This window comes from Barbus barbus, assembly GCF_936440315.1.
Source record: "Barbus barbus genome assembly, chromosome: 13".
NCBI lineage: Eukaryota > Metazoa > Chordata > Actinopteri > Cypriniformes > Cyprinidae > Barbus > Barbus barbus.
In genome coordinates this window covers 5,716,680-5,732,964 of record NC_136741.1, presented here as the reverse complement: position 1 = coordinate 5,732,964, position 16,285 = coordinate 5,716,680, and the positions used below count along the sequence as shown (strand labels likewise).

Here is a 16,285-nt window from a genome sequence, read left to right as displayed (position 1 = left end):
CTGTGTATATTTTTTTATTTTTTATGTGATGACACTTTGTACACTATATTACACCACTTTCAGGATTTCATCACAAACTGACCCTTCACAAAAACTAACCTGACAACATAAACCAGTTTGTAGAATTACAGTCTCTCTCTCTCTCTCTCGTTTGGGGTGTGTTTAGAGGAGAAAGACCAGGTGATTGAGGTACCGTGGGGTCTTTACATCCCGTGTCCAGAGCGTTACAAGAACTACTGTGTCCATGGAGAGTGCGAGTATCCTAGCAACCTCTCGCCCCCCACCTGCAGGTAACCACACGACACAGACAACATATCAAACTCTTCCTTCTCCCTCACTCACGCGCCCACAGACTCTTTAAAGGACAGTGTGAGATTGATTTTGGAGAAGCGCTGAGAAGACAAAAGCAGGGGAGAGAACGAGAAATGAGAGAAGATGAGAAGTGATGAAAGATGTGTAAGAAAAAGTGTGAAGGAAAGAGAAAAAGAGAAGATAAATTGTGTGTGTGTCTCCCCCTAAAAGATGACTCATTCCAACCAGCTGTGCATGTGTGTGTGTGTGTGTGTGTGTGTGTGTGTGTGTCGGCTGGCAGGTGTCCCTTTAACCGCCTCCTCTGAGAGGTCAAGGCTCTAATTAAACAAGACTATGTTTTTCCTAGTGTGCACCAGCTCCCCGCTGCACACTCACTCCCACACACACACACACACACTTCCACTGCTTTTTTGCACCTATAAACAATGAATGCCTAGTAATTATCCACAAACAATGGCATCAACATCCTACTGCCATGTGATTCTGCACACTGCCCTCTATCATCACCTGCTGAAAGTAGTTATTGATTATGGTCTCCCCATCTTTCCTTTGCTTTAAATTTTAACATTGTTTTATCTTGTCCGTGTGTGTGTTTTTCAGTTGTCATTCGGGCTTCATTGGGCCACAGTGTGACAGGAAGGATGATAACGTGATGTATGTGGTACCTGGTTCGGGAAAACTGCGTTACGCTCTGATCGCATCCATCATTGGGGCTCTGCAAGTGGCCATTATCTGCCTCGTAGTGCTTTGCATCACACGGTGAGCTTAAACACGCAAATCACACAGATATGCTAATTAAACACACAGATATGTGGTTTCTCTAACTTCACACATGCACAGTCACACCTTTCTGATGACAATCATTTTGCAGCTGGAAATGAAATCCAAAAGTTAAGGGAATAAGTCAGGAATGTTGGAGCTAAATGAACAGAAATGTTTAAACAGGAGTTTATCCGCATGTGCGTAGTTTTTTCAGTATGAAACTGAAGCTGTAAAATTTTATTTTTATTTGTTATTTCACAAGAGTATTAATCCGCAAACAGAGATTTTAAAGTTCAATTTTTTCCTTGTTTTTGTGATCCTCATAAAATAGGTTTTATCTCATAAAATAAGTTTCTATCTTTTCTTTTTTTGTGAAAACTAACAAATAAACGGAATTATATTTAAAAATGTATTACCTATTCAATATATATATATATATGGGGAAGTCGTGGCCTAATGGTTAGAGAGTCGGACTCGTAATCCAAAGGTTGCGGGTTTGAGTTGCGGGCCGGCAGGGATTGTAGGTGGGTGAATGTACAGCGCTCTCTCCCCCCTCAATACCATGACTGAGGTGCCTTTGAGCAAGGCAACGAACCCCCAACTGCTCCCCTGTGTGTGTGTGTGTGTGTGTGTGTGTGTGTGTGTGTGTGTGTGTGTGTGTGTGTGTGTGTGTGTAATTCCGAGTATGGCATATATATATATTTTTTTCCTGAATTTACATTACATTTAGTCATTTAGCAGACGCTTTTATCCAAAGCGACTTAAACCCAAAGACTTGTCAGATGAGGTTAGATAATCTGAAGACCCAGGTAAACAATGAATTAATCCTTTCTGTTTCTTATAGCATTATAGTTTTGTATTGTTTGTAGTGTGATCAATGTTTGCTTTAGTAGACGTGTTAGTGAAGTAACATGTTACATTTTAATTATATTTTGCTAAAATGAATGAAATGACCCCAAAAAAGATTTGTTCATTTTTCTGAACGAGACTCAAAGGTCTGAGTCGGTAAAATGATCCCAACTTCCATCACTAGCTCCAAACTATAACAAAACATATTTTTTTCTCTAAAAAGGTTACATTAATCATGTTTCGTATATAATTTTTAATTAAAGTGGAAATCACTTTACTAAATTATGTTAAGTTGACTGACTGCTTCACTTCCACTTTAAATTAATTTTTTGATGTACTGTTTATTTCTTCTGTTTATTTATGCATTTCTTCTATTTTTAAGTTTATTCTGTTATAAAACTTTAATTCTTTGTCAAATTATTGAGTTGTACTGAACTTATATTTTTGACATGGATAGCCATATTTATATCACTGTATAGAACCAAACTGCCTGGACATTCTACTAGTTAACTCTACTCTTTATTTTTCATAGAAAAAAATAACACTATATACACACTGAAAAGTTTGAGTCAGCTTGTTTTATTTTTTATTTATTTGTTTGTTTGTAAGAAATAAATACTTTTTAGCACTTATTTGCCTTTATAATTTTAAGTGAGACTTTAAGTGCCCAAGTTTTTTTTTATGTAACTATGAACTGTGTACAGAAACACACACACACACACACACACACACACATGTAGAGCTGCGGTCACAGCTTTGCTGATTATAATGGGATAGGAGTGTTCGAGCATTGTCGCATTGCACAGTTCCTCTGTATAATTTATTCAAAATTCAACAGTTTTGTTTTTCCTGTGGCTGAGAAGGACGGTGTCATTTCATTGATTATCTGATGCATAAAGCAGCAAATTAATTCAGTAACAGTTCTCAGCTAAATATGAAGCCTACATACATAAATATTATGGCATGCAGTTGCAGACACGCAAGTTTATAAATGAAATTTCTGTAAATCAGAACAACTCTGATTGCAATATCCATAGAACTAACTATCAATTATGAATAACGATCATATAAGGAAACCTGACCCGCACGCATGCATAGTCATGAAGTGTAAGGTGTTTCAGAAGTGCACAGTGTTCACCGCAGTGCCCTCCGTCACCTTACAGCCCGCAACCCGTTTCTATAGCAACGCACTTTCTAACTGCAGCAGTGACTTAGGAACGTCTTTCTCTTATCTGTCTCCTCTTGCTTTCTCCCCCCTTTAATTTTCTCAAGTCCTATCTTTCACTGTCTCGCACCCTCGCTCTCCTGTCTGTCGGCGTCTTTCACTCTCTGTCTTTCCGTCGAGCTAATCAAAGATGCTCATACTGAAGCACATGTTTAATCAAACACACTCCTGCTAGGGCGCAGAGCCGGCGTAGTGATTAGGGGATTGTAATGATTCTCTGACGCCGCATTGCATGCAGAGTGTAAGAGCTACTGGGAGGTAGCAAAAGTAATGGTTCAGAGAGTGAAAATACAAAGAGCGAGGAAAGAACATCAAGCTCTCTGATGAGCGATCTTTCAGTCTCTTTGACCTTTTAAAAGTTTACGACGCTCAGTACGGCTCGTCTGTTTTTCCTCCGTGCTCCACCTGGGACGCGTGGGGCGGTGGAATGGACCATGTTGTCGTAATGGCTATGTTACCCTCAGTGTTTGCTCCCAAGGGGGAAATTGCCACCTCACGTATAGTCAGCACAAATGGGCTTTGACTACAATCCATTGAATATAACTCTCCAAAAGTAGCCCTGTAGGATTCTAAAGGAGAGGGTTTATTGATTAAAGATGGTGAAAGATTTGAGACACAACACAGCAAAAATGTTTTGCAGGGATTTAACGTCCAGCTTTTTTTGGAATAACTTTCACCATTGTAGTTTCAGAGGGTGGACAACTGGGCTAAATGGACATCAAAAATGGGAGGGTGCTACAACTATCGTAATATCATTAGGAAGAACAAACCCTTAGTAAAAGAATAAAACGAAACAAAAAGTGGCGCAATTTGGTCTGCCAGTCATATGTGCAAAAAAGATGGACAATGTGCGCCTATTTCCTTCCACTGTAGGAAATTGAAGCCAAAATGTGACCCTGGACCACAAATCCAGTCATAAGTAGCACGGGTATATTTGTTGCAATAGCCAACAATACATTGTATATGTCAAAATTATCGATTTTTCTTTAATGCCAAAAATCATTAGGATATTAAGTAAAGATCATGTTCCATGACGATATGTTGTAAATATCCTACCGTAAATATATTAAAACTTAAATATTGTCCTATCTTAACAAACCATACATCAATGGAAAGCTTATTTATTCAGCTTCCAGGTGTATAAATCTCAATTTCAAATTTTGCACTGATGCCATCATTTGGAGCCAAAGTCTGTGCAGTAGTATCAAAGTCCCACCAAACTCCCGCAGAGCCAATCACAAGCTCACAATCATGAGCCACACCCCATTATTATAGTGTCTAAACTAAAACTTATTAAAAAAAATGAACACTTGAACATAAGTTAAAATAATTTTTTTTTTTAGATATTTAAAGAGTAATTAAATATTTATTTAAGGAGTAATTTTATTTTATTTATTAATTTTTTTAATGAAAGATTAAAAACCGGAAATGATTTCATAGAGAGGACCCCTGCAGACCCTCCTTATTTAGATATTTAGTCATTAATAATTCATTATTTAAAAAAAAAAAATACTTGATGACTGTAGTGCGTTTTGATTAAAGGCTATAAAAATACTAGACTATGTATAAAATACTAGATCAGTATCTCTGTCTGTCAGATGTGACAATTACATTTTTTATACTTTCCTTTTATAAGAAGGTATGCACCTTCCATGCAGTTAGTGTGATTTAAAACGGCTGTAATCATAATGACATAATATTTTTGGAATCACATTGCTGGAACTTTTGTTTTCCAGCTGATGAATGATAAAAACATTGACAGCCAATCAGAATTCATCAGTCTTTAAAGTGCCTGAGTATTTAAAACTGAAAACTGCACTTATAATAAACAGAACATTATCCTCAGTTAATGTGAACGCTAATATAGCTATCTTTAGTTATTGTGCTTGATCTAAAAAGGACTTTATAATGTTACAAAAAAATGTATTTCAAATAAATACAGCGCTTTTGAACTTTCTGTTTATCAAAGAATCCAGAAAAATGCATCATTGTTTCCAGAAAGAAAGAAAAAAAATATTAAGATGCACAACCGGCATGGAATGTTTTCTGAAGGATCATGTGACAATGAAGACTGGAGTAATAAATGTTCAATTCACATCATAATAAATAGACCTATTTTACACAACTTTAAGAATTCTCCTATAAGTGTATTATATATCACTGAAAAAGGATGAATCTCACCTTTAATATTGTATATGGGCCATAATCTGGATTATTATGGTTCAAATGTTCTGCGGTTTTAACAATAAGCTTGTCTTTACATTGGAATTCTTTACAGAAAACACGATTTTCTGAGCCCGTAGTTCAGCAAATCTTTGACATTCCTTGCTCAATCAATATTAAAGATATCAAGGTTATATTTTCTCAGAATGATTTTTGGATTATGTAATGATTTTATGTAAAAAAAAAAAAAAAGAAAAGAAAAATAAATTACTTTAGCTGGGTTTTCATAGACCAGCTAAAGGTCCCAGGGTCACTGCTTTCAAAAATCTTAACAACCTCAAACTTTTGATCTTTCAGCAAGAGAAACTGGTTCAGGCTGTCACGAGTGAAAAACAACACAGAAAAAAAAAAAGAATAAATAGTTTTTAATAAAAAATAATGCACAAAACCATAATGCACAGCCATTGGCTGTCATGGCAAAAAGGCCTCAAATTCACATTTGAGGCTGTGAATCTAATGCTTTAAGACTTGGTGATTAGTTTTCTCAACCCGTTCAGGCAGTGAGTTAAAGGTTCTCTTCACTGTGTAAAACTTGATGTTTGAGAGCAAGAAGATGGAACGAATTAAAACAGGAACAGCTTTGGTCTGGTCAGGAATCAGTGTCCCTCGCGTACCCTGCTGCCTCCGAGCCGATTTAAGAGCCAGGGGCGCACTCTGCCCTATGCAAAACATGACATTTAATAAAGCAACGAGGAAAATATAATAAAGATTTCCTGTAGTGGAAAGTTTCCCCTGCCAGGGAAGAGAGAGAAGCTGTTAATGAGACAATTTAAACCACAGCAAGTGTCTGTCTGTCGCTATCTGATCTCCATTCGTCTCTCTCTCTCTCTCTCTCCCTCTTTCTGTGCATTTTATACATTATGATTAGAGCTGTCAGTTTAACGTATTAATGTAGTCAAATTAATTATATAAAAAACAACCTGTTCAAAATTGAACGCATTTAATCAAGCCCACTGAACCCTATGTAAACGCTGTAATAAGGAACATAAATCAATAATATAATAAAAACAGTCCTGTGTGAAAGTCTACCTCAGACAGACTTACAAAATACAGTTGCAAAGTGGATCACTATTTAGACTGTAGGTCAGTGGCAGGCTTTTTAATGATAGAAAAAAAACATTGTATTGACTGCTAAAGTTTTGTTAATGTAATGCTTTAAACTTGGTAGGTGATTTGTTCTCTTAACCTGTATAGCCAATTAAAGGTTATCTTCACTGTGTAAAACCTGATGTTTGTAAGCAGGAAGATGGAACTAATTAAAACAGGAACAAATATGGTCTGGTCATAAATCATTACGTCTACTTCAATGTCTTTGACTTCTAAAGTCAGTAACTTTATAGTTTTAGGGGATTTTTCAGAAAATATTGATACATGTAGTTGTGATTTAATTGACAGCCCTAGTCTATAATCTAATTTCTCTCTCTCTCTCTCTCTCTCTCTCTCTCTCTCTCTCTCTCTGTCTGTCTGTTAAGAATAAAAATAAAAGCTCCTGGTTTGCAGTGCTGTTTGTTAATATTCAATTATTATAATTATAATTATTATTATGTTGGTAACCAATTTACACTTTACTCCTTAAAGCCTCTCTTCTCTTGACAACAGACAGTAGTAAAAATAATAATAATAATAAATTATTACTAAATAGAAATAAACAACAAAATAAGAAATATTACTATTGCTAATTATTTTATGTTTTAAACCCTTAAGCATCTCCTTTGTTGACAACAGATGGTTATAATTATTGTTATTATTATTAAATAAAAATGATATAATGTAATACAGAATTCCTATTACTATTGTAATATTGCCCTCTATTGCCAATATACACATAGTTTTACGATTTACACCTTAAAGTACATGCAGACATGAAATCATGTTTAGCAGCATTTACTGCAAACTGAAGCACTCTGAGACTGGCTCATAAGAGACTAAAACATATTGCGATTTCGGATTAATTTTAAAGGGGTCCTATTATGCTTTTTCACTTTTTGAATTTTAGTCAGTGTGTAGTGTGTATGTTTGGGCATAAAAAAATCTCAAAGTCCACTCCAAAAAAATATATTTTCAAGAACTACAACCAACGGCTCGTTTGGACTACAGCGTTGTTTTCTGGTGTTTGTGACATCACAAAACGGCCCATTAGAGTATCATTAAAATAAATCCCGCCTACGGAAATTTGAATGGTTGGTGGATGGGGAGAACGCTTGGTTGAGCACTGCACGTTTCAAAATCAAAACCCGGTGCGGGTGTTTTTATATCACTGTATTTCTGAAGGAAACCGACTGTCTTCAGAAAATTTGGGATGTCAGCTCTGCTTTGTGTACAGCGTTACCCGGGAAACCTCGATCTCTACCACTCCAACAGCGCCTCCTGCTGGCAGATAATTAATTTTTATATATATATATGCCGCCACAAATAGTGTAACTGTGTGGGACTATGGTATAAATAAATTCAGCTGTATAACAGTTTCACTGCAATTCATGTTATAATGTTAGAATTAAAGAACAATAAGCATAATACATATTATCGTTGCACTTATCTAAAACGTGATTTAACCAAAATAAAACACAGAACAACAATAACATTACCACTTTAATATGTCTTGCAAAATCCGTGCGTACAAAGGTTCTGCGCGATCTTCTTGTTCAATATTCTCGTGGTCTGAATTGATATGGCAATAATGACGAACTTGCTGCTTTGGCAAGGGGCGGGGCAGTACTGAAACACAGCTAACCAATCACAACATTTCGTTTTTTGGAAGGCGGGCCTTCATCAAACCTGGAACTAATCGAGCCGTTTGTTCCAGGCTGGGGATAGAGGTATTGTAATAATGTAAACTATGTGAAAAATAATGCGTTTTTCGAACCACCAAGCATGAGAGCATTTTCTAGTACACCCCCAAAACAAAATCAAGACTTTGTAAAAGAGCATAATAGGACCACTTTTAATTAATTGTGCATCCCTATTAAATCAAAGAGTGAGGAATATAAACTTCCTTCTTTGTGTGTTTCCAGAAGGTGTCCACGTGGGAATCGTATAGCACGGCAGAAACAAAACGTTCCACACTTCAACTCGGAAAACACCCTGCGGGCCTCCACCAGACTCATCTGACGAACCCTTAAACTTAGCGTGACATGTGCTAAAGACAGCAGAGAAAAAGGCCCCAGGGAATTGTGGGAACACACACCCCTCCAGACAGGTGTTGCTGGGTGTGTGTAAGAACTGAGGCAGGACTCCTGGCAGTGTGCAAACCTTATCGTCCCTGGATTCCCGTAGGACGCATACAGGGGACAGCCTCACGGGACGGACCTGCAGTGGTTTTTCCACCTGGCCTGCAGGCTGGAGTCAGACTCAATGGGAAAGAGAACAGTCTGCTTTGGCAGAGCATACAGCCAAAAACAGCCCTTCCCTGGGGTTGCAACAATCTGGAAAAGAGAAGTGCTTGTGGATGGATGGATGGATGGATGAATAGATGATGGATGGATGACTGGAGAGGTGTGCCACATGTTGCCTTGTATTTGTTGTCAATGACACCATCGAAGAAATTAGCTCTCCAGGGCTCCCTTTGTAATGTATTATATATTTCCAATAGGTTAACATACTTGTGATGTTTTTTTCTTTGTTTTTATTTGCTGTAATGTAAATAAATAATTTATATCATGTGAATTGATGCATCGTGTATGACTTTCCAAAAAATCAGGTAACGCTTTACAATAAGGTTTCATTAGTTACTTACATTAGTTAACATAACTATAAAGAACTATACTTCTACAGCATTTATTATAACTCTTAGTCATTGTTAATCTCAACATTTACTAATATATTTTTAAAATCAAAAGTTTTATCCATTTGATATTATTGCATCTTTATTAACTATCATTAACAAAGATTAATAAATGCTGTAAAAATACATTGCTCATTGGCGGTTTGTGTTAATGCATTTAATAATGTTAGATTAAAATTATTGTAAAGTGTAACCAAAATTAATTTGCTTAATTGGTATTGTAGGTGATGCACAATATATTGGTACCATATGGTTATCAATTGATATTAAATATTTAATTGTGCATGCTAATTTGCAATATTTTTTACATTTAGATTACCTTTACCATCTTATAAAGGTCACTTAAAGTTGATCTTTAAAGCACTAATAATTTAATATTTATTAAATCTCAAAATTAATATTAATTTTGATTCTGCACATTAGTACATTATGCATTGCTAAATTGACTTTAGAATGATGGATAAAAATGAATGATTTCAGTTTTTAGTCTATATGTATAATGTCTGTATACACACACACACAATATATACTGTATATTTATATTGCTCACAGCTACTAAATGACAACGTTTCACAGTCTTTTCAACAAAATTGTATTTCAAAAATGTCCTTAACTTTGCTACGGTATTCCTGCCTGCAAATCTCCTTAACCTTCCAAGTTTGAAAGTCTTGTCACTTGTCAAAAATATCAATACTCTCACATAAGTAGCCAGCACTCTGTTGATTAGCTTTAGGACTGAGATACATCCTTTTTCGTCACCTTGTTTCTCTTAGCACAATCTGACACGAGCAGGAAAGGAAAGTCTGTCTGTCTGCCTCCTTCGGCCCAAAGGGAGTTGTAGGCGGATGAAGCCCAGCAGCCGGTCGATGGCTGTGAGCTGCACCCATTACCCAGCAATCAATGCTGCCACAAGATCCGACAGCAGAGAGACTGTCACAACCTCAGTCCGGCTCTCTCCTACGCCTCTGAGCTGTCAAATACAATCACCGCCAACAAGTAGTGTGTGTGCGTGTGTGTTGTACCGATACCAATGCCCTCTGTGACCTGAGGTAACTTGTGGAACCAGATCCAACAGTCCTTGGGAGACAGAATGGCGAGTGTGTGAGCAAGCTTAGTTAAATAAAACTACAAATGATGCATGAAAGACAATGTTTTATGATTCTCATGTCTCTTGTTGCCATTATGATCAATAACCACACGATGGCAGTGCAGAATCGAGTGAGTATCTCAAATGGATCATTTACTGTTCATGCCTTCATTCATAATGCAAAGACATTAACGAGTCGCTCTGTGAAAGGGTGTCGCCTCCATGTTAAAAAGGTAATTTTTTAAGAACATTTCTGCAATTCTGCAAAATTTCATGTCTGTATTATGTGATGAGCCTGTTTCAAAAATTCATAAAAATGATGTAATTTCCTCTTCATAGTGACACTTAAAATTACAGTTCACTATATTGTTACAAAACTCGAATTTAATTTAAATGAAAGAGGACTAGTTATTTGGTGTGAATGATAAAATAATAAACTTTGTCACAGCAGACGTTTGTTAGCACTATTTAATTATTAAGAAATATTTAAAATTTCGTTTGAATTGCATAGACATGTCAAAATGCTGTATATAGGTCTGGAATGTGTCGTCAAAGCACAATGCATTCTGGGAATTTAGGACATGGGAGCTACAGAAGAGACTGGGAAATAGTGGTGGTTGATGTTGAAATCTATAACCTATTATACAGTTAAAAACAAATTAGAATGGTGAATGCTTGCTGGTAAAGGCAAGAGGCCGCAGGCAATCACAGCATGTCGATATAAAGCCATATCTCACGTCTACTCGTGTGATATTGCATTTATACAACAGTTTGACAACAGGAGTGTGTAAATAAACTAGGAACAACAACAAAGTGTCTTTAAAAGCCCTCTTTTTCTTTCCTATTACTAAATACTACTATTATTTATAGAAAACATTACATAATATTTAATAAACAACAACAATAGCCATCATAAAAGTTGCTGGTAATTCAGTCAAAAGTACAAAGACAAAGATATGCAGCATTGAAGTTATTATAACGTGACATAACATGACACTCGCTGTGAGAAATATGGCAACTTCGGCAAGCGGAGTGATACAAACGGTGAAACGGCTGATGGAGTTCTGCTGCACTCTAATATCGCACTCTTATCATCCAATCAGATTTGAGGACCAGAAAGGACTGTTGTATAAAGCTTGTTACAATCACTCTCCGTGTTTATACAGGAGCGCTCCTTTGATTCATTGTTCAGTTTCTCTCGGTAAGCAATTCTGTATTTCGGTTCTGTATTTTTTAGATTTAAGTCCAGAAAAACTTACTTGGTGTAGCACTTACACAATACAATTCATTGCATTACAGAGGACAATACAGTTATGTTATCCTATAATACTTTAACAGTAAGAAATTAGGGCGATATAATATACGTACAGTATGTTGATTAAATACATGATCAACCGGCTGAGATCCAGCTATATTGTGTTTATTGTTTTATCTATCTTATTAAAAACTGCAAAACAAAATTCACTTTGGTCCCGTGTGTGGTACGATAGAAAGTGGCCGTATGATTTCTATGAGTGTGTATGTGTCATGTCCTGGCCACACGACTGAGCGCTCGAATGAACACAAGGGATTCAAATATTAGTCCATTTATTCTAAGCAAGCGCAAGCAGCTCTTGAAAAATTTTACGTAAATACAGTAGTTTTTTCCTTCAGTGATTTGTATTTGTTTTCATTGTACACTACTTAGTGTGTACTTTTCAGTGTTGCGCTCGTAAATTTTAATATTTGTGCACAACATTTGAATGCATGTCATTTTTGCATTTAGTGAATTAAATTATATTTCTTTACATTATCTTTTCATGTTAATGCACCAGTGCAGTTAACACACAACACAATTGTTGCACAAGTGATGTTGCAGGAATCAGTCAATCAAAATATTTTTGTTTTTATCAGGATGTAGATATTTGGCCAATGAGATTTCACTGAGGGTGTGGCTGCTTATTGATGCAAATTGGCAGAATTGGGAATAGTATTTTAGCATATTATTTATTTTTTGAGGACAATGATACGTACATTTGATTTTGAAGTTAAGTGATATTTCTAATAATTACGTTGCCATACACAGATGATATCCCTCTGCATCTTAAAATAGTATGAATAGCCATAATTAATGACCAGATTTTAATATACATATCTAACTTTGTTTAAAAAGTTTTTGTTGCGACATTCATTTTGAACATATTTGGAGGACACTCTGTCTGCTTTATACTTTAAAACTATCTTTCTTTAAAATAAAGCCTACTTTCTTTAATATTTGATAATCTAATGCTATGATATTCAGAAAATTTTAAGTGGCTTTAGTAAAACACTTTTTCAGGCTTCTATATTCTCATGAAAACACAAAAGAAAGACTGCCAAGAGCCTCAAATAATGAGCAAATTTGTATCTGTGAAGAAGTGTGAAGCCTTATAAATAAGCCTGGCTACCACGGGCGCTTTTCTCTCACAGTTATGAATAATCTACACCAGGGCTGTGTGTGGCTGTGGAACGATGCGTGTTTGAGGGGAGTTTGCGGTTGTAAGGCAATCAATTACTTCCATGACTTGTTGTAAGTACTTATTCCCACCTTCCTCCCTCATGGCAGTGCCAGGTACACCAGGATCCCTCCCTCTCCACAGGTTTCCCAGAGTCGGGCTGTCAGCAGGGAATCTCAATAACAAGTACAGCAGAAGCTCAACAGACAGAGACAGCAGGGAGGTCTGCTTCTGGGGGTTGATATAAGACAAGAAAGGGGTGGGGTGTTGGACTTCAAGAATGAAAAACTGTAAAGGGAGAATCATGGGGTCGAGGTCAGAAAGAGAGAAAAAGGAGAAGGATAGAAAGTTGTTAATAATGAATGAATCCAAGGCAAACAGAACAAAGCCATTTTATGATAGATCAATAATGCAAAGATTAACTTTAAACCCATCGAAATCTGTGCAAATAATATTTAACACACTAGTTAGTTCACCTGGAATACAGCAGGCCAGTTATAAATAATTCCAAAAAATAAATATTTCAACGGGTGAACGTTGTTATGGTTGGTATGGCCATTAGCTCCTTTTGCTACAGTACATGTTAGCAAAAAATGTTTCTTTCCTTATGACCTGTTCGAAAGTATAAGGCAGCATAGGCACTGCTATGTATTGCAAGGTATTCTCTGTTAAAGGTGAGGTATGCAATTTTTCAAAAAATGCTTTTGAAAACTGAGTCGGGCCAGTATCAAAACAAACTTGTAGCCAATCAGCAGTAAGAGGCGTGTCTACTCATAATGCAGAGGAGAAAGCGCTCAGTGCACATAACGGACATTAGCCGAGCGACGACAGAAAGATAGAGATGGTGGATAAAAAACAAAAGAAAAAAAGGTCTGCGGAACAAAGGAAGGCTTACACCGGACACGGCCTGTCTACACTGGACGTGACAAAGTGACCATTGAAAATCATTTGAAATTTGTGTCAATGTGTCATAAATAGAACGCAGCAGCAGTTTACTGTTGGGCATTTGTCGTGTCGCGGCACCGCATCCAGTGTAGACAGCATCACTGATTATAATGAGTTCTATATACTGATCTATAATTATATATAGATCAGTGGTTCTATAGTATTTTGTCATGCCGCGCCGCTCGCGTCTGGTGTAGACACCGTGTTACGATAAGGCAAGAAGTAGGACCCGTGTAAATATCGGATCAGCTTTTCCAGCGCTGGAGAGAACTCAAGGAGCAGGAAGGCCTGTGATCGGGTGCCGAGGTTTGTTTTTTTCTCGATAGGTGAGTAACATTGGTTTTGCTTTGTTTCACAGAACTAATCGTTGCCGTACGTATGTGTGGGGCGGAGCTATCAAAATAGGGGCAAGACCTTTTGGGGTAGGGGCGTGTTTGTTTTGGTGATTTCAAATGTCAACATTGGCTACCAGAAATCACTTACCCCACCTTTACCTTTAACCAATAATAAAAAAAAAATCAACTGGGATTTTGTAAGTAGAAAACACCGGCAGAAAATATATCGTCGCCTATGGAAAGCAGCCATGGCAATAAGTGTCATGAATCAGGTCCATGGACTTCCATTCGCTCGCCACCAGAGGTCACTCCTCTATCACATTGACTCTCACATTGCACTGTTTCACATTTACCCCAGACTACATTTCCCAGCAGCCATTTCACTAATCACAAGCTCACACCTGAGAACTATCACACAATCACACACCCTACATAAACCATGGACTTCCTTGCACGGAGTATTGTTCTGCGTATAGCACTCTCCTAGTTTTAGCTGCGATACAGAACCTGTTTCTGATTTTCTAGCTTGTGTTTCCTGGATCTACCGTTGTCTCGCCATTTTGACTCTGTTTGTGCTTCACTTGGACTATTGCTCATGTTTCTGGATTGCCCCTCTTGTCAAGCCCTCTGGATAACGTTCGCTGTTGACTGACTCGCGCCTGGTTTGGATTATTCTTGTTTCTCGTCTGTGCCATACCTGTTTGCTGGTGTTTTGACCCTGCCTGTGTTTTGACCACGTCTCTGTATAATAAAGCTAGCAAATGGATCCGCACGTTTCTTGTCTCGTTCGCCCTGTTACAGTATACTCGGACACACAAGGATCCAGCAGCTGTTCCAGTGGACACTGGCTAGGTATGGACACAACAAGAATATTATTCGCCATTAAGCAAGGCTCATGATCGTTGGAAAGCCATATTCGAGAATGATTAGCCATTGCTCACTATTCAGATTTACCGGATATTATTTTGATAGAGATTTTCTGTGATGGCATAAATCAACCTCTTCGGTCTAAGCTTAGATGCAAGGGTCTGCATTCATCGCTCGCTCAGTTTATGGACTATGCTTTGTTGACTGTTGGTTCGGCGTTCATGGTCGAAGGAACCGTAGATGAGCACTGTACCCGTCCTGTAAATGAACTCTACCTGTTTCCTGATGTTACCACTGTAGAACCTCCAGAGGTGGCGGCATCTGCTGCAGAACCTCCAGAGGTGTCAGTGGTAACCCTCTATGAATCCTTGTCCTGCCCTGTCACGGCTAAGAAGGCCGTCTGTGAATCCTTGTCCTCTGTCTGTGAAGCCTGAATCGGTCAAAGAGGTCGCTTATGAACTTTTCTACTGTCCCGATCCAGCAAAGGAGGCTACCCATGAACTCTCAGTCCTGTCTGTCACAGCCAAGGACGCTGTCCGCGAACTTCATGACTGTCCTGTTACTAATGAACTTGCTATATGCCGTAGTAGCCTTGTCACAGCCAAAAAGGTCACCTGTGAACTCTTAGTCTTGCCTGTTATGAACTCTGAAACCATGAATGAAATCTCTATTTGCTCCATTACTTCTGTCTTGGCCAAAGAGACCACTGGTGAACTGTCTGTCTTACCTGTTTCCGTCAGGGAATTTAAACTTGAGCTATTTGCCTGTGCCAATGTTGTTGTTGTTGTTGAGTCTGAATTTGAACGATCTGTCGGTCCTGATTTAGTCATTGAGTCTGTTGTTGAACTATCCATCTATTCAGTTTCTGGCTCTGAGTATGATTTATCTGTCTGTCCGATTTCAGTTACTGAATTGTCTACCAGTCCAGCTTAAGTTAATTCATCTAATTTCAAACTATCAGTCTATCCTATATCAGGCCATGAATCTGTTTGTGAACTACCTGCCAGTCCAGTTTCCCTCAATGAGCCTGATTATGAACTGCCTATCTGTCCAGTCTCAGCCAGTAAGCCTGTTTTTGAACTGTCTGCCCTATCCAGTTTCGATCAGTGAACTTGCTTATGACCTGTCAGCCTGCTCAGTTGTCACCAGGGGGAAAATAAGTGCATACGGTGTGGGCAGCTTGCATGTTTTGGAAGGAACTATGAATGCTGAAATGAATGGAATATAAAGGTTTTAGAGCAACATATGCTTTCCTCCAGACGACGTATTTCAGCAGGACAATGCAAAACCACATACTGCAGCTATTACAACAGCATGGCTTCGTAGTAGAAGAGTCCGGGTGCTGAACTGGCCTGCCTGCAGACCAGATCTTTCACCTATATAGAGAACATTTGGTGCATCATTAAACGAAAAATACATCAAAGA

General features: G+C 37.8%; 1 protein-coding gene across 1 annotated transcript in view; it reads left to right on the top strand.

Annotated features, from left to right (window-relative positions):
* Positions 1-9,032, top strand: part of LOC306879305 (tomoregulin-2-like) — a 59,057-nt gene extending 50,025 nt beyond the window's left edge. The window contains exons 7-9 of the mRNA XM_079432133.1: positions 167-290; positions 913-1,071; positions 8,383-9,032. Coding sequence (XP_079288259.1) covers positions 167-290; positions 913-1,071; positions 8,383-8,479 — 380 coding nt within the window. The 3' untranslated portion in view covers positions 8,480-9,032. The remainder of the gene's footprint in view (positions 1-166; positions 291-912; positions 1,072-8,382) is intronic.
* Positions 9,033-16,285: the final 7,253 nt, after the last annotated feature.